Source organism: Electrophorus electricus, chromosome 16 (genome assembly GCF_041902795.1).
Source record: "Electrophorus electricus isolate QZ-2024a chromosome 16, ASM4190279v1, whole genome shotgun sequence".
In the NCBI taxonomy this organism is placed as follows: domain Eukaryota; kingdom Metazoa; phylum Chordata; class Actinopteri; order Gymnotiformes; family Gymnotidae; genus Electrophorus; species Electrophorus electricus.
In genome coordinates, this window is record NC_137512.1 from 23,065,788 (window position 1) to 23,090,762 (window position 24,975).

The 24,975-nt window shown below is 45.4% G+C and overlaps 2 protein-coding genes across 6 annotated transcripts in view; one reads left to right on the plus strand and one right to left on the minus strand.

Moving 5' to 3' along the window:
• si:ch211-266k8.4 (uncharacterized) overlaps positions 1–12,154 on the plus strand; it is a 36,416-nt gene extending 24,262 nt beyond the window's left edge. For all 5 annotated transcript variants that reach the window (XM_035532267.2, XM_035532265.2, XM_035532264.2 and 2 more), the window contains exons 18-19: positions 1,476–1,670; positions 11,498–12,154. In XM_035532267.2, coding sequence (XP_035388160.2) covers positions 1,476–1,670; positions 11,498–11,591 — 289 coding nt within the window. In that variant the 3' untranslated portion in view covers positions 11,592–12,154. The remainder of the gene's footprint in view (positions 1–1,475; positions 1,671–11,497) is intronic.
• Positions 12,155–22,136: 9,982 nt separating this feature from the next.
• rassf10a (Ras association domain family member 10a) lies at positions 22,137–24,503 on the minus strand. Its single transcript, XM_027028791.3, has one exon. It carries the CDS (start codon positions 23,891–23,893, stop codon positions 22,541–22,543), a length of 1,353 nt encoding a protein of 450 aa, XP_026884592.2. The 5' UTR covers positions 23,894–24,503; the 3' UTR covers positions 22,137–22,540.
• Between the last annotated feature and the right edge of the window lie 472 nt (positions 24,504–24,975).

Sequence of the window (24,975 nt, forward strand, 5' to 3'; positions counted from 1 at the left end):
TCTGAAGTAGCTGATGAATGCCTGTTGAATTTGTATCAGTTTGTTTCCATTTCTTGAAGAGGGTGTAATGGGCACATGTGTAGCAGGGGATTGTGGGTAATCATTTACATACCTGTCATTCCCCACCTCTCCCATATTGGTGCCAATTGGTTGAAGTATCTCCCAGTGAGCTTGGGGTCAGCACAGGGTCAGCGTCTGGCTGATCCTGATTACCAGAGATGAGGAAATGCTTCTGTCTGTCTGAGTGTTGCATTTCAGCACCGCGGCCCAGCGCTGATCCCAGACGAGGGCCAGAGTCTGTCTCGCTCGGTGCGCACACGGCAGGCACCGATGGGCCTCTGTTTGGTACTAGCACATGATATCTCAGGGCACCAGTGACATCAGAGACTGAATTCCAGCCAATCACTGTTGAAGTCTGGTGGTGTTTCTCAGTCTGCATTAACTTTAGAGCTCAGACCTTAAATGGTCAGAGGTCAGTGTCCGACTGATGTCACGGGTCATCAGGCCGAATACCATATTGCCCTGTAGTATTTCACCAACTTATTACAAGAATGTTTTGTAGTATCAGACGAGGAGTAGTTTTTGTAGGGCAGCACCCAGCGGAAAATTATGGTTTGACTGGACCCTTCATTTATCAGAACAGGTTTACTGTGTGTATGTGACCAATGTTACAAGGCTTTTTTGAAAGCTAAACATTTGCCTGAGTTGGTTAATTGTCATTAACTCTCCCTCTTCTGTTTAGAGTGTTTTGAAAATGTATTACCAGAATGTACTAAAACCTTAATGTTGGCAAAATGTGGGTGTGAGGTAAGCGAGAAGGTTTGTGAACGCGTGTGTGTGTGTGTGTGTGTGTGTGTGTGTGTGTGTGTGTGTGTGTGTGTGTGTGTGTGTGATCTTATCAAGCCCGCAGCTGTTTCCTCCCTGTAACTCACTGATGTATAGATAAATCAAGCCGTATTAATACTTTGTGTGTGTTTATCTCTCATGTTGACACTCACAAAAGTGGCATAGTAGAGCAGTAGGATGCTGTAATTCCAGGCTTTATGTAGTTGAGTATGAGTATGAACTTTAGAATGGAGCTGGGAGGAAACTGCATTAGCCCAGCAGATGTGGACCTGTGAGAGGTGGAAAGCAGTGTGTGCCTCTGCACTGCTGTATGCACCAGCACAATATGGACACTCCTGATTAAACGTATGTTTATGCTAATGTGTTTAGATGAAAAGACAAATATTTAAATATGTTTAATAAGTAGTGAAACTTAAAGCCTGTGCATTTTTTTCCCCCCCAAAACATTTTAAATCGGGTTTCTTAACAAGCTCTTAAGTTGTTTGATTTAGATAATGGTGTAAAGAAGTGTTGATGTATCTATATATATCATTATTTCAATGGTTTATGACATACGATCCGGTTGCTGCAGACATTATTGTGAGTTCACAGTTGTGGAATTTGCTGCTAAACCTGTGTTGGTGTTGCAGTGGCCCGAAGCTTTTCCGAAGGCTGAAGTCTGGATCTGTGAGCAGAGTGGTCCGCAAGCGCAGTGGAGGAGCCACATCCCGCCGGGCCCGTTCCGTGGCTGTACACGGGCGTGCCCCCCAAGCCCAGCCGTCCCCCGGCCCGGCCTCACGGGTTCAGCACCAGGCCAGTGTGGAGTCCCGGAAATCCCCCCACAGGTAAGATGAGCTCTACAAGGCTTAAGGAATTCAAAAAGCCAACAGGTCCTGCAAGCTTTATTTGCCAGGGTCTGTGATAAGTGTCTTTCAGTGCGTGGTCCTCTGAGGCTGCCTGGGTAATCTCTGGTTATCTTAAAGCAGGTTAGGAAGTTTGCAGTAGGTCTTTAGCGAAGGCAGAAACACAGAGGGTGGTCTCTTCAGCACTGCTGTTGTAAACAGCCTCCACTTGTTGTACTTGGTGTAAGTGTTTAAACATCACCTAGTGCATCACTGTGCTGCCGCCATTCTGTTAAATCGAGCCCACTCTAGATTTGGCTTTTAGCAGATGGAACGAATGCTGAACCCTGCGTTGTCATAACGTTTTAATTAGAGTGCTAGCCCACCCACTCGCCATGACTCATCTTGCCAGTGTCTTCACCATGGAACTGAAGCCAAATAAACCATTTCTCATCCTAAACAAGATCACTGCGACATCATGGCTTAGCACTGCACATTGTTCTCCCCTCTGCAGCTTGCTTTGATCTCCTTGTTCAAACCCAGTTCTCAGGGTTTTAACCGCCTGGCGTGACTGAGCCTACAGGTTAGGCTGTGGTGTTTATAAATCAAAGACAGTTTGGGAGAATGAGAGGTGGGAACTGTTGAAGATCTATGGTTTCTTGTTGTCATGGTACTTAGTTTTATTTACTTTCAGTTCTTAAAAATTATGGTTTCCATTGAGAGTTCCTCCTTGTCCTTTCATAATAAGCCTCATTGGTATGTTGGGCTCTAACCTGCTGTACTGTACTAGGATATTCTATGAGTAAACGACAAAGCACTTTTGTAAGTCGCTCTGGATAAGAGCATCTGCTAAATGCTGTAGATGTAAGACTCAGTTCTCTTTCTGTCTTCACAGATAAAGCTTTAACCTGTGTCCTCTTAGTTGGTAATACCAAACATACACAAACATACACACACGCATGCATGCACGCACACCCTCCCTGTCAGGGCTGGCTGGAAAAGCTGGTAGGTGTGGAGGAAGGAAGACAGGATCCCAACTGCTCTCTGCTCAGTTATGTCGGCAGCCTTGCCCTAAAACACCCCGCAGCCAACGCGGCCCTCTCCCCAGGTGGACCCCAGAGTTCTGCTCTCTGACATGTCCAGAAGCTCCCTGGAAAGAGGTGGCACTCAGTCTGCTAGGGGCCCAGGTGACTCGGCACAGCCAGCAAACAAGCATCTGCTCTACCCAATTTCTATTAGCTTTGCTGACGTGTCCTTGGCTTCGCCGAGCTCCTGAAACCCTGCTACAGATGTCCAGGGAATGTGAGAAACACCTTTCTAGCTCTCCACAGAAAATCCTGAAGGTTGTTTCTATTGCTTTGTCTGTGACCACTTTTTTTTTTTGTGCTAAGAATTGAATCCAGCACATTAGTGTAATTGCTTCTAATGAACTTGGCCTGGGTGCCAAAGACATTGTGGTTACTGGTTTGTGATGCAACAGGTTACCCAACCTGATATTGCCGCATTCTTTTTGAAGGCCTAATAAAGGCATATGGTTGTCATTTTGACAGTCGGGAACCCTTTGATTCATTGTGAAATTATTTAATCTGATTTACTCAGAAAAGCAAGAATGTTTTTCAGTATTTACCTTCCGTATTGGGACCGGACTGTCACACACAGGCTATGATCAGTCACTCACTCATGTTTCATAAATTTTGTTGTTGTTGTTGTTTATCTTACCTGCGACTGTGGGGCGATGCTGTCTTTGTTCCTTTTACTGGGTTTGGAAGAATAAATGCATAATCCAACTTTAATCTAACTAATCTAAGATTTTGGAGCGTGTCTCTGGAATTTTTGCCCATTCATCCAGCAGAGCGTTTGTGAGCTCAGTCGTGTTGGAGGACCGGGCCTGGCTAGCAGTCGTCATCCTAGTTCATGCCAAAGGCGTTTGATAGGGTTGAGGTCAGGGCTCTATGTGGGCCAGTCAAGGTCTTCCACGCCAGACTCACCCAACCAATTGTCCAAAATGTCTTGGTGTGCTGAAGCATTAAGATTTCCCTTCACTTGAACTAAGCGGCCAAGGCCAAACCCCTGTAAAACAACACCATAGCGTCATCCCTCCTCCACCAAACATTACACTTGGCACAATGTAGTCAGGCAGGAAACATTCTTTTGGCATTTGCCAAGCTCATGTTCATCCATCAGATTGCCAATGAGAGAAGCAGGATTCCTCACGCCTCACACCCACTAAAATACTACTGAGGTGTATATTTATAGGTTTGTTTGTGTGGAAAAGTGCTTATGGTCTTCACTATAGCTCATATTAAGGCAGTTTAGATTTGCTTGGAATGCAGCCTCTATTCTGGTATCATCAATTGGTCCATCACTGAAGTCTTCAACTCTGGCCCTTGATTCCAATTTCCTGACTTGGATTTTGTAATTGTTGGTTGTTAATTTAGCTGTGAGTAACCGATTGGCCAGTTTTTGTCAACCATTACTCCTGGGCAAAGGTTGTAAAGGCTGGGACACTACTATTTATTCTAAAATCCAGGAACCATAGCCAACACTCCAGTGGTAGTGGTGGTGGTGGTAGTAGTAGTAGTAGTTGTTGTTGTTGTTGTTGTTTGCTATTTCAGACTAAATTTGTCCTAGAATTGGATTGTCAGAGTTTTTCATTTTTCCCTCTCTGATATCCAATCCTGAATTTTCTGTGCTATCAGCCCAATATCGATACTGGATATACTGGGTATACTGGGTATATTGGGTATTGGTCCCAGCTCTGTCCAGGACTGGGATTTGTATTTGAGGTCCAGAGTTAAAGATGCTCTGAGACTTGCAGCATTCTTTAGAATTTCAGATTTGCAAGGCTGTCACTCGCACGGCCTTGTGTTGCTTGATTGTGTACAGTAGGTCTCGGTCTGCTTGCTGGTGCTGGTTGCAGGAAGCACTCTGAGGCAGGGAGAGTCCTGGGAACCCACTCCATCCCTGCATGCCATGTGGGTGCTGGGTTGCGGGTGGCGTGGCACAGACACCCGATCCCCTTCCCTGCATTTGATGTGTGGCTGAGGCTCCCTAGAGAGTGGAGCTGATTACAGCGTATCTGGCAACCCCACTGAGAATGGGATATGTAAGAGGCATGTAGGCCTTTGTAGTAACCGCCCGCATGTCTGCTCTGTCGGCAGCTTCTGTGCCGGGTGGAGCCAGTGCCACTGCTCTCTTGGGGGGGGGGGTTACTTGCGTGAGGGCGTAGGGGACCCACAGCCCAGGTTCACAGACGCACGGAGCCTCTCGTCATCCCCCCCCCCCCCCCCCCCGTCACCTCTTCACACTGAGGCTGATGGTGTAGTCAACGCTGGTACAACACAGAAAAGACAAATGTGCCAGCAGCAGTGGGGAGGAAGCAGGCTGGCCCTGGTTAGCGGGAGAAGCAGACACCCTCAGCTCTCCCACACAACGCAAGTGGCGCTGCTTTTACTTATTCATGACCCTGCTCATCATTTCCCAGCATTCCCCTGCTGTTTGCTGCCTGCGGACTTTCCTGTCCCAGACTTCGGGGGTATGTTTCACTCTGTGTGTTTTGAAACCCAATTCGGTGCGAAGTTTTCAGAGAGCTCTGGGAAGGTAACTGGAGCTTGTGGTGAGGAGATCATTCTCACCAGCACTGGTTCAATATTCATGCCCAGACTCATCTAAAACTTCCAGCGTTAGTGCAGAAGACAGGCTGCTAGTGTTTGACTTTGGTTCTCTGTATAACTGTATTCAGTAGGAGCGAGAGGGAACGCACTAGCCTATGAACTGTTGTATTGAGAAATATGGTCAGTTTAGCAGTATATGCTACTTTTGTTCTCCTGACATTTTGTGACTGTAACAGTAAAGTAATAGCAAATAATCTGTGTACACACATTATCCCTATATCAATGACAAAATATAACAGTGCACAATTAATCTATTTACTTAATCTGTTTGGTGTGTTATTTACTTTATTACACTCAGGTTGTTAATCTTAGTTATTGATGCAGTTTTTTGTCTGCTGTTGACGCTTTATGTAATGATCAGCACTGGTAGTTTTGCACTTAGTGTGTGTGCTGTTGCAGTTTGTGTTTAACATCTGCTGTTGGCAGCATTCAGATTTTGCCTCTGGGGTCTCTAAAGCACAAAAGTCCCGTGGATGTCGCCTCATTCCTGTGGCTCTTCACCTGCCCGTGTGAGAAGACCTGTAGGGTTTGAAAGCCCAGATCTCCTTAAAGAAAGAAACCGCGGTGCTCACTTCCTGAGCAAGAGTCGTCATCACACACACACACTGGTCACCTCAGCCCCGGCTAACCCATCTGATGATGCCCTTTTATCTTTGACGCATTGAATCAAGATGTTTCCTTGTCTTCTACTCAAAATCACTGATTTATTTGCTGGATTGTTGAGTTTTAAAATCTTCAATCTTTTTGTACGTTTTCCGGATGCTTTCGGTAATGTTGAAATGAGCCTCCAGGACTTCACTTCATGCGTAATTGCATTCATTATCCTTCAGATCTCCACTCCAGTGGGGGAGCCAGTGATTGCTGTCTCTGACTCCTGCTGTCCTGTTCTGGACAGCTTCCTCAGTGTATGGCAAGCAGCATACGAGTCGCCATTCCAGTTGCCTTCATTGTCACTGTGACCAAAATCATCACGGTTATCAGTATTGGCACAGTATTGTTGTTATTATTATTATTATTATTGTTGTTGTTGTTGTTGTTGTTGTTAACATAAATACAAGTGACTCTCAGGAAGACAGTGACAGTATAACGAACCTAACAACTGACATGGAGAAGTATAGTGTTTCTCCTACAGGAGCACTTTTACGACCAATTTAACTTTTGCTGGATTTTAAATGAACAAAAATTTGTTTCTTGGGTGACTTATGTATGTAATGTTATTGTGTGCAGTAGGCAAATAGATCTGCAGACATGTGGAGAAGATGCAGAAGATGGGGTCAAAGCTTCTTGTTATTGTTTTTGTTAAGCCTATTACTGTTACCCACATCAAAAAGATGCAGGCTAGCCTGCATCTATTCTGTACATCTAGACTGTTGAAATGTATTAATGTCTTGGCTCTTTTTATAGATGACATTTACTTTCTCAGGCTACAAAAACGTTCTTAAATGAAGTGCAGATAATGTTTTTACATGCCAAAGTTCAGTTACCTGCTTCAGTATTTCCATGCATTGCTCCAGGTGCTCCAGCCTATAAGTAAGAAGTGAATTTCCAAGCATGGATGTTAAGGATGCATTATTCATCACAAATCAAGTGCTCAGGGAAGAGTTGAGTCTGCTTGTGCTTGTTGTTTTCTGAAACTCTTGGTATAATAGGCTAATTTTAGGTCGTTTCAGAATATTCCAATAATGCTGAGGAGTGAAAATGAACTAGCAGGTGTTTTCCAATGTTCACTTTGTCCTCTTAGGCTGAAGGTTCTCTAGCACGCCGTCATTGCCTGACCAAGAAATGAACCCGCGTTCCGTGCTACGCCTGTGCATGGGAGACTGGAGCCAGCTCTGGCCGATTTAACCGTGATCAACCACAGCTTTAAAGATGAGGAAAATTTCGAATGGTAATGCTGTCAGGAATTTTTACCGTGGTAACTGGTTTCATCCCTAGTTCCCACATGAATGCTGAATTAGTAGCGGCATCCTATGGCTAATTGTAAAGATATTAAACACTGATCATGGGTAACAAACTTGTCATGCTATCTGATGCTTGGGCTGTGGACGGTTCTGTGTATAGATTTTTTTTTTCATAGAATGTTGTAGATTTTTAAACGCATGTTAAAATGGTTTGTACACATCTGGTCCTGTCTTGGTGTGAGGTTCTCACACATCTCACACTCATCCATGCAGAGTGCTGTTCTAATCTAGGGTCAGGAGATCCCCTGGGACATCAAGAAAGACCACGTCCTTGGTGGCACAAGAGTTGTCGTTTCTGTTTCTGTCAGGACTTGGAGTCAAGTCAAGTCCATTTGAGTCTGAGGGCTGGAGGCTCAAAAGCAGGCTTGACTGATACTCACCACTGTGCTAATTAGATTTTCTGGAAGAAAATTACTTAAGCTTGAGTCTTTAACCACCCCTTCCTAGACTGGGAGCCCATCATAGTGGTGCAGGTTCTAGTGGGGCTTACTGGAGATTGACATTGGGGAGGACTGACTAAAAACTGTTAGACCAAAAAGCCCAGTACTGGTTTGTGCTGCAATATACTGAGGTGGTATATCCGACACCTAAAGTGACACGTCTTCCGTGACCACCTTAATCTGCCTCACGGGAAAAGCGTTACGGTACATTTAAATCTGTAGCGTTGCCGATGAATGGTGAAAGGGGGGGGGTGGAGTGGGAGAAAGCCGGAACAAGTGAGAGACTCGAGCAAGACGTGGAATATAATGTCACTTCTGTTTTGCCTGCTCCGTGCTACCCTCAGTGACAGGTTTGGCTCCTGTCAAACAACATTAACCTTCCTCTGATCTCATTTCTATCAGCCCCACTTAATAATGCCCCTTCTGTTGCTATTGCCCCCACCTGCGGAGGAGCGAGCCAGACTTCTGCCAGTCAGGATTAGTCTCCGGACTGGGACTGGGACTTAGCCCTCACTCTTTCCTGGGCCTGTCTGGCGATGCTGGCTCCGCCCACCTCCATCTTTAGTCCACCACGGTTGTCTGGCAGGCAATGGCAGTTCAGATCTTCTTGGCAGGCCTGGAGAGCCTGACGGTGCCAGCATACGTCTCCAGTCTGCTGTGCCTAAACTCTTCAGGGTAATCTCCCCCCACACAATCAGTGCAGCTCTGCGTGGGTGTGCGGTGGATAGTGGCTGTTGCACACATGTGTGTGCACGCCCACACACACACACACACACACACAGAGTTAGAGTTAGTTCAACCAGGCCTGTGTTTAGAGCAGTCTGGTGAAAGCTGGCTCTCAGGGGATGCGTGGGGTGGAGGGGTTGTTGGCGTGATCGTAAAAGTCTCATTGTTTCAAAAGTGTCTTAGCCCGAGAGTCTGCATAGTGCAGAAATGTGAGCATTGATACCGCAAAAGTCACAAATATGCAAAGAACCAGTCCGTTGTTTTTGTGTAAATATTCTGACCAGTTTCACACATTCCAGAGACATATTCTGTGGCTTTGACATGCTGGCATGAGCCAATAGATGTAAATAATCAATTATCAATTAAAGTGATAAAAACTATTGGAGTCTTTATACCAGAAACCAAAAGTATTTCCCCTTGAGCAGCACTGGACCGTAACCTCTTGCGTTGTCTCTGCTTCAAAATGGTTTTATTCCCAGGTTTGACCCCTAAAAACCTGCCTTTTAGCAAAATTATCCATAGGACATTATCTTGAAGGGTTCTTCATTCTACCAAGGCTGTATCAGAAATGTAGTGTTTAAAGGTGCTTTATCCCTGGATGACCTCAGGAAGTCTGAGACTCATGGGCACTGTACATGAACTAATGACCTCCGCTTTACACAAAGGCAGTGTGTCTGAGGAGTTTACACACTTATACTGCATTTGTCTGAGCTAGCAGCTGAAGGGTGTGTCTCTACATGTGTGAGTGTTTTTCCACTGTGCTTTTATCTGAATTAATAAGAGTGAACCCTGTGGTGGTAATGATATTTATACACTTGGTGATATGTGAATATGATATTTAGTGATGTCGAACAACATAGTTGGAGGGCTGAAGCTGTGTGCGAGTGGTTAAGGTACTTGACTAATAATCAGAAGGTTGCCGATTCACAACCCACCACTAACAAGTTGCCACTGTCGGGGCCCTGAGCAAGACCCTTATCCCTCAATTGCTCGAATTGTACTCAGCCGTGATTGTAGGTCGCTTTGGATAAAAGCGTCACCTGAATGTTAAAAACAAATTTCATATTTACCAGTCTGGAAAAAGGAAGGTATGGAGAAGGGGAGGAGAGAGAGAGGTAGCTGAGAGTCGAGCTCTGGTTGCCCTGGAAGCTGTTGAGCGTCTCTGTGCCTTTTTGTTTCAAATGGGTCCCATTGCCTGTTTAAAATACGGTAAACCAATTCTGTGGGTGGCTTTCCATCTCCTCTAGTGTGGAAAACATGAGCGAGTGAACACACACACATATACACATAAACACACACACACACACACTCACATATATATACACACACGCACATATATACACACACACACAAATATACTCACTCACACACTCTCTCACAGTCACTCGCACGCGCACATACACGCACTCACACTCTCTGACTCGCTCACACGCACTCTGACGCGCGCGCACTCTCACATACATACATGCACACTCACATACATGCACACTCACTCACTCTCACTCTCTCACACTATCATATATACACACAGTCACACACTCACATATACACACACACTCTCACACACACATTCATACATACTCTCTCACTCTCACTCGCACTCGCACTCTCTCTCACACTCACTCACTCACTCATTCACACTCTGACACACTCACTCCCACACTCACGCACACTCGCTCGCTCACTCACTCACTCGCGCGCGCACACACACACTCACACACACTCTCTGAGACACACACTCACACAGACTCTGACGCACGCACACGCACACTCACATACACACACACTCACATACATGCTCACTCACTCACTCACTCTCTCTCTCACACTATCATATATATATATATATATATATACACACACACTGTCACACACTCACATACTCACACTCTCACTCACTCACTCACACACATTCATTCACTCACTCACACTCGCACTCTCACACACACTCTGACGAGCGCACTCTCTGACGCGCGCACTCTGAGACGCACACACTCTGAGACACACACACTCTCTGAGACACACACACTCTCACATTCATTCACACATACACTCACACACTCACACTCACTCAGACTCTGACACACACGCACTCTGACGCACGTGCACGCACACTCACATACACGCACACTCACTCTCTCACACTATCATATACACACACATTGTCACACACACACACATACACACTCACTCACACACACACACATACATACTCACACACTCGCACTCACACACTTGCACTCTCACACACACTCTCACACTCTCTCACTCTCACTCACTCTCTCTCTCACGCACTCACTCACACTCTCACTCACACACTCTGACGCACTCTCTGACACTCGCACATACACACACACACTCGCGTGCACACGCGCGCACTCACGCACACGCGCGCTCTCTCACTCTCACACCATCATATATACACACACTCTCATACACTATCACATATACACACATACATACACACACACACACACTCTCGCTCGCTCACACACGCTCGCTCACACACACACACACTCACGCGCTCGCTCGCTCACTCACTCGCACACACATACACACACACTCACTCGCACACACTCATTCGCACACACATACACACTCACTCTCCCACACACTCTCACTCACTCACTCTCACACTCTCACACTCACTCACTCACACTTGTGCTTGTGGAAGTGCCTACGTTTGTGCTGTTTACTTTGCGCCTGCAGTATATCTTACTTTAATTTTGTGGTCTTGTTCTTGTGTTAACCTTGTCAGCCGAGTTAACCTTTCAGTCCTCCATTATTTGTGCTGCTTTTAACTGCCAGGAAGGTTGAGGAGAAAGTGCAGACTGTGTGTGTGTGTGTGTGTGTGTGGAGGGGTAACAACTGAGGGTTTGATTTTGAGAAGATCCTCATTTTGAAAAAGAAGCCAGTGAAGTGTCTCTGACCAGTCTGACCTGACCACATGTTTTGAGGATCTACCACTTTCCAACTCGGTCAGAGATGGAGAATATTTAGCTTCTTAACTTCCTCTGTCTTTCCTGAAGGAACCTCTCACAAGGACGTACCCCACTGGCTGAGTGCAATGGCGCCATCAGTCCTTCTTCAGCCAATCAGGTGCGGGAGTCCCAGCTCATCTGAAAGGGGAAAGGGGGCCAGGGGAAAACGCCTCTCTCCTCGGTGAGCGACTCGAGCCTTAATGGGGGTGTCTCCACCTGGACCTTCATGTTCTGACAACTAACTACTTTTTGGTTGGAGCAAAGTTTGATCCAGGCAACCTTAACCACCAATAGTCCAACCTTAATAGTCAATTAACCTCATAACTTTCTAACCAGAGTGAGCATGAGAGAAGCTGTTTATGGAACTTTGAAATGTATTATTGGATAGATAGCCTCCATCTGTGGCGCTATTTTAAGCCGGGAATGGCATGTCATGTTTTGCTCTTTAGTAGTTCTGTAGTTTATTAGTCATTAATATGATTACTTATTGCTTCTCATGGTAATTATAAGCACTATGTAATTATAAACAGTAATTATATAAGATATCATTAAACAAGACCTGCTAATCTGGCTACATTCACCTCTTTACAAGGAATTTCTCTGATGGATTTCCAAAGTGCAACATCCGTTATTTTTAATTCCTTAGAGTGTTTGTTTTTACAGTCATATTTGTAACCATTTATGATAATAAAAGATGAATGAACTGCTTAATGGCCTCTAATTATTAATTCATGTTGCTGTCTTGGGCTTTGGGTCCCTATACCTGCAGGGTCCTTTCCTGTAAACTCCCACAATGTTTCTGCTAAAATGCCCCTGAGGCTGGATGCCACACACTTCAGAGAAGGATGACGTTTGGGGGTAACTCCTCTTTGACATGCTCAGATCTCCTCCGAGTTTGTGAAATGGTTGGGGTTTTGTTAATTAAGCTATTGTAAAGGACAGAGTTGAGTGGCTTCTCTCTAGGTAATGTCATTGTGTAAGTCTGCACCACTCACCTTTACTAGCGAGACGAGGACCGTGGCATCACAAACAAAACCCAGACATACTGTGCGTGTGTGTGTGAGGGAGACCCAGACAGAGGGAGTGTTCTGAGAGAAGCCTTGTAATTATCAGAGGTGTGGGTTTCATACTAACAGCACAGCATGAAGACAGCTGTACGACAATGTCACGCAATCCTGTTCTGTTTTTGTTTTTTTTGCTCTTGTCTACAGAGGGGACCTTTTCTGTCCGTCATCAGTGCATTCGAGAGATTTTCGGATGTTTTAGCTTGTAGATTCTGATTTGTGGATCTGTTTGTGGATTCTGTTTTCTCCTTCATGATTGGTCACCTACTTCCTTACAGGCAGTACCGAGTACGGCAGGTTATATACCATCCCAGGGGTACTCCCGTCTCTGACGCTCAGAAACCTGCAGCTCGTCAGCCTGCTTGGATTGGTCTGTTGCTTGGATCAGCCTTGCTTTCACGTGATTTATCTTCATTTATTTATGTGAAGTAAGACTGAAGATAAATCAGTTAAGTGCATAAAACCTGTGGTAGTAGCTGCGATGTGGTACAGTACACATCACATCCTACTGTTACTTCGTTACTTCGGCTACAAGTGTGAGTTGAATGTAGCTACAGTAACTTACATACCTGAACTGACTTAAAGGGAGTTTGGTGGCGGGTAGTTGTTTGTTAATGGAGATTCCTGGCTGTTTTGGAATGCCGAGCTGATCTATGCATACTGCACATGATGCTCTCAGAGTTCTGGTTCGCACCTGGCTATAATCCTGGGCCATATACTGCTCTCTGGTAGTGCTAAGCCCTGCATAACGAAGCAGATGTAATTGAGGAGGTGGGTGTCTCAAGAGTGGTTTGTATTATAGCACCTCATTATAGCTGCTATGGCTGCAACAGAGCAACTATGGCTAGCTTGAGTTTTGTTTGAGTGCTCGTAGTGTTTGAGAGTGAGAGTGGAAGGTTTTGCTCCTCTGAGACAAAGAACACCTCCACCCCCCCCCCACCCCCGATCGGCTATCGCTCTAGTGACCTATTAAGCTCAGGAATGCGGGAGCAAACCTGCCTGACCTTGTAACGGTTCAGAGCCGCTAGTTCATGATCAAAGCCACCCTGGGGTGGGTGCGTTGGAACTTAATGACGTCATCCACTTGCTCCATGTTTTCAAACATTCTCCGTCCTTGTTAAATTTCCGCGTGTTCGCTAATGTGCTTGCGTTGCCCGTGGTGCGTGATTCATTCCCACACCTTTGCCACTCTTAGTGTGCCATGCTGTCCTCTGTCCGTCCCCCAGAATATGGCGTTTGAAGTGGCAAGATGGTCATGTGACACACACACTGTCGTTTCTTGTGACATTGACACTCTTGGGAGTTCTGTCATGACTGTAATGAGATGTTGCTGTTCAAGTGTGATAATGCTGTCACACAGGTTGCAACTTGCTTGTCCTGTGGAAAAAGAAAATTCTGACGTGTCACGTATCATGGAAATATCTGCAAATATAATTGTTGTATGGATGGCAGAGACCATCCATGAAGTGTAGAGTTTCACAGTCTTTTGTTGCTTATAGCCAAACTGAAAGTAAGATGATGAAGCCTTAGCTTGTGGTATTCTGCCTTCGCAGTGCTGCACTAGTGAGCCAACTCTGACGTAGAAGTTTAGCTTCGGTGTACAGTGTAACTTGGGTGCGTTAATCATTGTGTGTGTGTGCGCGCACGCCCATGTGCATGCGTAGAGCTTTAGGCTATTGTGCTGCACAGATTGCTGACAGAAGCTCTTTCACACACTGCTCTGAGATGCTCTGTTGGGTTCTTTTGTGATGATTCAGGTTGGAGTCTGAGGAAGATGGGCTGACCCTGGATCAGTGCTAAAGCATAGCACCTAAATGGTAGAGTGTCATGTTTGCCCCGAGCGCTGACCGCACTGAGATCTGCAGGAGGTAGAAACAGAGAGAGACATTCGTTATTGACAGTGTTCTTTTTCACCGTTTCAGTGTCCATGGACGCAGTGATCGCCAGCACTTTCAGGAGCAGAGAAGAAAGAAGTGTAGTCCAGTAATTGTGTTGACCGAATGGTTATTACCAAGCGTCACGTTGAAGCGCTGCCATCTACACAGCTAAGATGTGGTTTCTTGACTATTGGGACACAGTGTGAAAGCGCAGTGCTGACTGAAGGAGAGAGGAGCTTCTTTCCGTTTTCTCTCTCTTTCTCTCTCTGCTTGGTTCTTTTCCTCTCGTTGGGTTTGTGGGAATGGTGTGCAGGAAGGGGCAGAGGAGCCATCTGCTTCCTGAGATTTGAACACTAGGACACATGGCCACAACGTACTGTCAAAATGAGTGTCTGTCTGACACACACACACACACACACACACACACACACACACACTCTTCCTGAGAAAGAAAGTACAGTATGACCATTTTGTAACCATGATGTCAGCAGCTGCACAAGGGTAAGTGTGTGTTTAAAAGTGCATGTAAATGCAGTCTAAGCACCACTTACTTTCCTTTGTAGTCATCGTCTTGTTTTTTTGTTTGTATACTCTGCTTGCATTTCATGTTGTTTTGCAGATTAAACTTGACTCATCGAAGTCATATAGAGTGAAGGTGAAGGATTTGCCATCTCACTGGATGAGGAAATATGACTTAGTTCCTCTTCTTTTTCTTTTAGAGTGATGCTTGTTAATTATAGACATCTGCGCGATCACACACAATAAGGTGGTTTGCGTTTTCTGGTCTTTACGAGGCGCAATGGCCCTCACTTTTCCAGATTGGCAGCTAACGTGACTCACACTTGCCTGTGGAGGTTTGGTAGCGACTAGTGATTTAAAAAAAAAACCAACAAAACACTCCTTTCAACATGGAGAGAAAAGATATAATGTATGACTCTCTTTAAAGCCCAGTCCCAAGCTGCAGGGATGCAACAGTGAATGCCCTAGGAATGCGTCCTAGTTAGGTCTCACCCAGCATAGACGACACAGTTCACACACGAAGCTCTACGGGGCGTCTGCTGTGTAGATGTCTCAGGTCGCGGGATGCTGACTAGCATTAATGACATGCGCTGTTGAACACGCTGTCAGTGTGTGTGTGTCCCAACTTGTTTTTACCAAGAACCTGTTTGATTGCTGTCAGCTTTACTTGTTTGTAACACACACTTACACACACTTATTCCACCCATTGTGATATTACACAATTACTGTGCCAAATAAAGGTCTCATTACTGGATAGAAAGAAGTGTCTGCAAGTCAGTTCATCGTGAGAGTTAGCCTACTAATCTCAACCTAAGGCCTTCAATCCTAAACCTAATTCCCTAAACTCCAGTTCATGGTTTCTGAATGTTGGTTATCTGTGCAGGGACATGGTTCTCCAGAACTGGCAATGTGGAATACTGCTTTACACCCCGAACCCCTAAACTAATGATATAGTCTGAGGACTGTGGTGTTTCTTTCAGCCCTGTACAGCTGCAGGGATTAAGCAGTCTATTTGGACCAGTGGTGCTCAAGTCTGGTCCTGGAGGCCCAGAGTCCAGCATTGTTTGGCTGTCACCCTGCTCAAATACGAATTTTCAGAGGTAATGCATCCACCACTGCATAGCAGAAGTAGAAACATACTGTACACAAAGGAAAAACAAAAGATTTTCAATTCAAAAACACTGAATATTTGATGAACAGAGTGGAACTGGCTCCATTCTCTGTCCAGGTGAGCAGGACTGGCCTGTAGTGGTAAGAAGGATCTTGGGTCCTCTGTCACGTTAGGTCACGTTTACAGAACCAGGCAGGTAGTGCTCTCCTCTGAGTGTATTCCACTATTGAGTGGCATTGTGGGAGCAGCAGCTCCAACAGATGAAGTGATTGGCTCCGCTTCTCTTGGAGGAAATGTGTTGTTAGCCGTCATCCTGTTGTATTGGTCGCCATATTTCAAACAGGGATACTTAGCTACAGGGAAATAAATTCAGAGGAAAACTGCTAACCCCTTTAATAAACAACGTGTCGGTGCAGGTGCTGTGTGCATCACTGAGTGGAGGAACACCACTCCACGTTGCCACACTGGCCCTGTTTGTCTTTGTCTGAGCGGGGGCGGTCAAGGTGTACTGGAATGTACTGGACGTGTTTGCTCTGGTGAATGTGTAACCTGTGCTGTTAGGCTGCGCCATACAAATCGCTGCCCTGAGGAAAAAACCCACACGAGCTGAAATCCCAGCAGCCCTGGCTAAGCGGAGTGGTGCAGCCGGTGCCTGCCGCCACAGTCGAGGACAGGCACCATGCCAAGTATTCCCTCGCTGGAATAAAGTGCCCCCCCCCCCCCCCCCGCCCCGTTCTGGAGCAGGTCGATAAAGACAGCGATATGTTTGCACAGATCACCTGTGAGAGTGTGAGATACAAACAACTGTGCTAACCTGCTTTCACTCCCTGTTGTTCGTTTTTTTTTTTGTTGTTGTTTTTTGCTTTTTTTTGTACATGAATTGGCATGTTGTGTTGTGTTGGAGTAAGACTGCTTTCCCTGCTATTCACGGCGTGTGAAGGCTGGTTACGTTCATCCTGCAGAGACTAGAGACAGTTGCTGCATCTGCATTCTAGCCCTGCTACTCAGTTTGTCTCATTGTTGTCTGATCTACAAGTCAAGCAAACACCCTGGTATAGTTCTCCTATAGTCCGATAGTTCCCTGATAACAACTAGTTGGCTTTTCTCTGATAACTCCACCAGCTTAGTTGGCTTCCAACTCTGTGGAAGCTTTGGAACAGGGTGTAGCTTTGGGAAACAGCGTGACACTTGCCATTATAAGCATTATGCAATCCATGTCTAGTACAAACTGTTTCTTTGTCTTTGTTCATCTGTTCAGTTATGATCCGTTAAGTGCGCACGTGTGTGCGTATTCTGCTTTTATGTGAATGTTACTGAGATATTGCCTGTGTTTGTATGTGAGTAATTCCATGTGCTATTGGGATGTTTGAGGCACCAGCCATCACATGTTCTTTATATTCGGTAACGCTCCCTTACCAGGGTTTAGTTATAAAAGGATCCATGACGACACAGGGCCACAGAGAGGTCAGTACTGAATGGGCATATCAGCAAGGGAATGCCTTTTAACCCTTTTAAATCTGATATTGCATTTCAGCGGAAAGGTAACAGCTATAAGTGAACTGTTACATCATTAGTGGAGGTCTGTTACGAATACATGCATGCATGAATGAATGACTCACTGGTCAGCCCAGTGTGTATACATGTGTGTGCACTGTGTGTCAGAAGGATGTAAGGGACATCTGCTACTATTAAAGGCGGTGCATTGATTCAGTTTAACCCGATACCCTAATCATTCTTCTCTTATCTTGGCTTTTGTTGAAAATGCTCTCGGCAGGTTAATTCACATGTACCTAGAGTGCTATATTAGTTTACTTTTAAAGGGACCTGGGAACAATAAGAGTGAAAGGAACTTTTGTTAATAGCTGGATTAGTCTCTTGCAGCTGAGAGAGAAAAAGCTGGTAGCTTGAACAGACCAGGTCTCGGTGGCTTCACATTCTGAAACATTTTCAGGTTTGTTCCAGCTCTTATCTAGTACATCTGGCCTTAGTGTTTGCCTGTGCCTCATGACCTTGATTTGCTGACTCAGGTGTGTTAGACTGGGATGGAATTAAACTCTAAGATGACAGCTCACCAGAAGGAAAGCTGGAGATCCCTGTGCTCTAGGTCTCTGTGGTGGAGATCCCTGTGCTCTAGGTCTCTGTGGTGGAGATCCCTGTGCTCTAGGTCTCTGTGGTGGAGATCCCTGTGCTCTAGGTCTCTGTGGTGGAGATCCCTGTGCTCTAGGTCTCTGTGGTGGAGATCCCTGTGCTCTAGGTCTCTGTGGTGGAGATCCCTGTGCTCTAGGTCTCTGTGGTGGAGATCCCTGTGCTCTAGGTCTCTGTGGTGGAGATCCCTGAAAATTGGTCTGTTCTTGACTTTCAGCTTCCTTCAGCATCACCAGGTGCCGGTCCTGCAGTAGACATGATTTCCTATTCTCTCAAGGCTTCTGGACCCAAACGCTCTTTATTTCTATCACACCAGAACCGCCCTTAAAACTCTGTTGTGTGGCATTCCCAATTCCTTAGCAGAGTGAGCTCTGTGAGGTCAGACAGGACGATCTCACAGGACCTCTGTTTGCTCTGATAACAGAGCAAACACCATCTCAGTAGCTGAACTAACTCCTGCTGAGTGTAATTTATTTTAAGTCATTAGAGATTCATAATTCATAACCATTACTGTATGGAGTAATTCGGTCATTATAATGTTTGCAGGACTCTGCTAGTTTCAGGATGTTGAGATTTTTTTTTTTAATTCTTAATTTTTTCTTTCTTAAATCAGGTTTCATTTTGAGACTGACCATTTTACATTGCTGGTCTGAAATCTGAACACCTGTTGAACAGGAGCCACAGCGGGAATGAAAGTTTAATTCCATTTCTGTGGGTGTCAGCTGCACAACTGCTGGTGTGCTGTAGAAGGGCTGGTTACGCCAACAACGGTCTCCTCGTGTTGAGTAGAATTAAGTGTATTTTTAGAGCTGGATTACTGCTTTCCTACTTCATTTATACATATGCATAAAACAGTGCTACTATGAAATCAGAATCAGCCCTGAGATCACTAATAGCCTTTTACAGAATGTTTGCTGAAGGATCTTATTAATTCTGCTAGAAATACATCTACATAAGATAGAAATGTGAAAATAATACATTATGTATATGGCAACCTGAACAGCCCTGAAAGGAACCTTCAAAACTCTTACTGTATCTGTAAATAAAATGAAGTTTCAGGTGCTTTCAGAACAGTGTAACTGGTGCTGGTTAAGATGTAGGATTGAGTGGTTTTATCTCCAAGGCTGCACCATGTGACCATGGTGATTGTGATGAACTTATCAGGCACAACCGTTTCAAAACAGTGGGTGGCTTTAACAACATGTGGCTGTCATGCTGTATTTTTTTCCTCTTCATTTGTCATATCCAATCTCTGCTCATCTTCACAGTCTAGAGAAAAAAAACCCCTCACTACCATCATAACATAGTTTTAATTAAAAAGAATAAGGCACCTCTGACTCTTTAGGCAGTGGGTCCCATGGGTAATTTTTCACTTGTACATGCATCACTTGCTGTAATGACTCATTCCTAATACAGCACACTCCTTCAGCGCGAACCTCTCATCGGCCATTATCGCTGGCTCATTATATCCCATTATATGCAGTATCATTTAAGCACTTAAAAAAGCTTTCTGAGTGACACGTCTTTGATCACAGATCCCAAAAATGTATAGTAGGACTTGTGTAATGAACCCTTGTTGAATGAGGCTGGTAAATGGTATTGTGATTATACAGATTCCTTTGATAACTAAATATGGACAGTTTATAGAAAGGCCAACTATTTGCTACTTCCTCTCTCTATAGGCCTGCAAATCTCACACACACACACACACACACACACACACACACACACACACACACTCTCTCTCTCTCATGCACCCAAATTTAAACACATGCAGTTTTGTCAAATTATTTGTCTTTACTAAATACTGTATGCTCACTGTCAACAGGAACCATTCACAAGTGTGCGGTGATGGACTGTACTACAGCTCTGGAGACTACCCTTCAGAGTTTAGTTTCAAACCTGATCTAATGCACCTGATACCAGTGAAGGAACTGATAGAATTAATCAATAAATTAGAGCCAGGTGCTAAAAGTGAAACTGTAGGACATGGAACAGATTTGGGTAAGCACTTCTAATGCCACATGTAACATGACCCTGTATTGACTAAGTATTATTTGGCTGGCAGAACCAGCTTCTGTAAACTAACAGTTGGTATAGCTGTAAGCAGTGGTAGCTCAGTGCTTAAGGTACTTGATTAGTAAGCAGGAGGTTGTGGGTTCAAGCCCCATTGCTGCCAAGTTGCTGCTGTTGAGACCCTTAACTCTCAATTGCTCAAATTGTACTCCGTCATAACTGTAAGTGGCTTTGGATAAAAGTGTCAGCTAAATGCCGTAAATGTAAGCAGGCTAACAGATTCTGAAGGACATTTACATTTATGGAGTTTGGCAGTTGCTCTTATCCAGAGCAACTTACAAAAGTGCTTTGTCCCTTACTCTGGGAATACATCCTACCCAGGAGAATACTGTAGAAATACAGGGATCATTGCTGATACCCAGAAATGCAAAATGCATAAACTCTATCTCGTACAACTATCAGTGTAATAAACAATAAGTTAACAACTGAAGAGGGGATTTGATGTCTAACTGTATCTATTACGGGAAGGACATTTTCCTATTTATGCAAGTAGAATCGATCATTTCAGTTCCACAGGTATTTAAACAACATTTAGTGTTTAACTCTATTGTTTGTACTGCTGTTTGTGCTTCTGTGTGCTACAGTGTCCTCACTCACTGCTCTCCCATGACTCTCCTCAGTAGCTGCACACTTTTTAACACTGACAGCCTCAGTATCTATAAGAGCGGGAGGTTTCCCTGGTGCCTTGGCTTTAGAAATCACCACACGTATAAGAGTTAAAACAACCAGTGCTTTTACCTCATTCCACTATACTAACCCACAGTGCCAGCTGCCTGTCACGCACATGGTGATTTTGATTTCAGCTACAGGAACTGACGCAGGTTCCGATGCTTCAACTCCAAGCTGCTCAACTATCATAGGGCCTATTTTCCTATTCTTCTCTTTGGAATCAGCCCAACAGTGTGTGTGTGTGTCTGTGTGTGCGCTCAAAAAACCTACATGAAAACCAGAATAACAGCAGGCACTGAAGTGCAGATTGCTGCATGTGCTCCCTTCACTTGGTGACGTCGTTTCTCTCAGGGCTAAACGCTTTCCATTCATGTCCATTTGACGCTCGCTTGGGAATCCTCTGTGACCAAAAATAAATAAATAAAAAAAATCAACTGTCCATTGTGTTCTCTGTAAATGTTCCTGCTGGCTTTGTGTCGCAGTCTTGCAGGATGATGACGTGTGTCCTGGGGAACTCACTAATCTGAAGGGCTGTGACCTAGAAGAAGGAGCAGCATCCTGGTTTTGGCGCAGGCTACAGTAAATGTGTAAAAAATGTGTACAGAGCCCATTCGCACAGTGGTACATTTTAAAAGAGTACTTGCTGAAAATGTTACGGTGGCTAACAACCTGTGAGAGCTATTAGAGATCAGTTAACATAAGCTCATTAACTAGTTGTTCTAATTGGTTGGTCCTTAATTGGCTTAATTGATTCTTAGCACTATTGGCATTTTGGAAAGCATCCTCTGCCTTGGTAGCATTTGTAGCTGTTGGAACGTTAGTGTTTTTAAAAGTGTCACCGATGTAGGAAAAAAAAACCTGCGAGCTATGTTTCCCTAAGAATAACAAAAATGTCGACTGTTCTCCTAAGCCTATGACAAGAAAATGAGGGCATTACAAGCATAAAAGAAATGTCAGTGGCACATTCTTCCATGTCTGTGGTTAATTGGAATAAGCTTTCTTTGAAATTGCGCAAAATGTCCGCTGAGGTGTACTTTTACAATAACTATTAATTATACATCACTTCGCGCATCTCTGCTTTAGCGTTATGACCGAACACTGAAAGTTTAAGCTCCGAACGCCACATTTTGTAGCAACTAGGATAGAAATTCCCCACGTGCCTCTGCAACTGACAATGTGTGGATCCCAAAGCCCTGCAACAAAAACAACCCTCCGCCTTTTCCGGATAGTTTCATGAATGTCATTTTAATTCCGCATGGCAAGATGACACAATTGTGAAAGTCACTGTTATTCTTTACAATAAATAAACCCAATTCGCTTATAGAGTAACACAGCGTGATTCGCAAAGGTCTCTGCAGCCTATACACACACCATATTTACAGGCCTATTACAACTTGGGTCTAGCAACACTTCACATGGTCTTATACACGTTGGTTAATTTGTAACTACGTCGTAAATAGCAGATTAGTTGCATTTCCAGTGGCCTAACTGAAGGGACTCCACGTTAACAATTTAACAATACATATATTTCACACGATACTCTCTCCTTGAAGAGAGAATGGATCGATTCTTCTACTGTGAGGCACAATACTCCCTGAGTTCGACCGCTGCTCGGCTCGTCCGCCTTTGCTCACACGAGCGACTCGCAGACGGGTGCGCTGTCGGAGTCTTGGCTGTGCATGGAGCTCAGTCCCGTATCCGAGTCGTCGTCGTTGGCGCTGCTGCTTTTTGAAAGCCCCCGCGCCTGCTCCACCCACCCGCTGTCCTTCTCCACGGGCTGCGCGGTGCCGGGACACTCGGCGTCTCCCCGGCCGTCCCCGCCAGCGTATTCGCTCAGAGAATTCAGTTTCTCAAGCAACTCGCTCAGCTCTCGCTCTTTGGCCTCCCAAAGCTCCAGGCTCGTGTCCAGGTCGCCTTTCACGGCCTCCAAGTCCGTGTTTAAGCGAAGCCCGATGTACAGACTCGTGTCCAGCTGCGTTTTAATTCGCTCCTCGTCTAGCTGCAGCTCATCTTCTAGCCGAGGTGCGGGAGCGTCGATCTCTGCTGACACGGACGCTACCGTGATCGCCATCTCTTCTTCCGCCGCGCATTCCGTGTCCGACATCGTCTCTCGCCGCCGCCTCATCCACCTGTGGTTGAGCTCCTCTTGAATCTCGCTCGTGAGGCTTTCCAGCAGAGCCTCGCGCTCGGCGAGTTCCTCCTGAAGTTTGATAAACTCGTCGCACATCGCAGCGTACTCCTCAAACTTCGCCAGCGCCTCCCCCGGGCAGGACGCATCCTGCTCCGCGGCCGCATCTGTATCCGAGCCGTGGTCTACCAAGTAGGTGTCCTGCACGTAATTGACGCCGTGTCGTTTCATTCTGTCGAAGTGGACCTTCGATTCGTACCGCTCGATCTCACCGTCCAGCTCTTTGACCCGCTGGACCTGCTGGCGGATAGTGTGGTCTTGCGAAACGACGAGATGCACGAGGGTTTCCATTTTCCCCGCGGCGGATTTATCCCCGGACACGGGCTCTTCTTTCTTCCTGTTAATTTTCTCCAACTTTCTGAAAGCTTTCCTCACAATGCGCCGCTGTTTCTCCTGCGAGAGTCCCACGGCGGACCTGGCGGCACCTCTTTGCTCGCCCTGGCTCTCCTTGCTCGGGACGACTCGCGCCTCTGCGCTCCGCGGTCCGTTGTTCGGTAAGGACGCCTCGTTCTTCACCAAAACGAAGCGCACGTTTTCCTGTTCGTGACCCCAGGCGCTCCAAAGACGGAGTATTTTGGTTTTGTTGGGTAAGCTCCGCTCGAAACCCCTCCATTTCTCCACGATGCAGTATGACCGTGGAGAGCCCGTGAAGGTGGGCGCACCTGCTCCTTGCTGGAAGGACTCCTCGAGCAGGACCTTCACGACGTCCGCACAAGTGGTGCGCCTCGACAGGCCCGAGACGAGCTTCTCTTCCCGGCAAACCCATACGGAGATTTTACAGTCCTCCGGTTCCATCCCGACTATGGAAACTAATTTTCTTTTCCAGCTCAGAAGCGGATGCTTTTATCCCGTGAGCGAGTCATTTTTAAACTCACATTCTTGCAAAAGCGTAGTTGGTTTACATTAACCTGCAGAGCATCTTGCCGAAAGTTCTAGTTGTAGAATAAGCAAAAAATAAAATGAAATTTAAAAAAAATAAAAAAATAAAAGCGACTGCGTGGTAAGACCGATCATTTCCCTATTCGCGTGTGTTTGGAGTTGGTGAGCAGTTGTTCCCGTTGTGACTCTCCAAACTACCGCCGTGGGTTCTCCGAGCGCGAGCACCGCCCCCGCCCTCGTGCATCACATGACGCCACGACGCATGGACGAGCCACAGTTGCTTGTCTGTGTGGGACGCGGCAGGTCTTGGAAAGACGTGAAGCTTTCCCAGGATCGCTTATAAATGGCCTGGAGTTTCTCTCTGCCGCTTGTCGGTGTCTGGCAGTGTGTGTCCCGTGAATTTCAAGCGCTGCCAACGCGTAAATGTGTGTGTTGGGGGTGTGTAGTAAGAGCGAATTTATTGCTCACATTATTAGTGATATTATTAGCGATTTACTACAATTTTGGAACTGTTAGACGTGGTAGGCCTGGTAAGATTACTTATCGGTTATATTTGTAGCAAATATTTATACGTTTTCCCTTGCTTCTTTAAAGACCAAGATAATTTACCGTCCCGATGCCGGTTTATCACTGATTATAAATACCTAGAATCGCTAGGGCATCCATTCGTGTGGCCTACGTGTTAATATGATGTCCTTACACAAAAACTGCTATGGCCAAATTTTAATGATTAAACAAAAGCCCAGAGTTTAGCCTACAGAATTTATCTGCCAGGGGCTCAAGAAGCAAACAGCAAAGCAAACTCAGGTGTGAGAAACGCAGATAGAATGAACGACTTAAAGTGCAGCTTAGTACGAGTTTGTATATTTGGCTTTGTTTAATACGGATTTAGAGACCATTAAAGATGAAATAAAGACATATTTTGTGATATGAGAATAATTTTATCTAGTGTGATTCGCGTTTTTGCACTATATAAAGTTATGTATGTTTGTATGCCC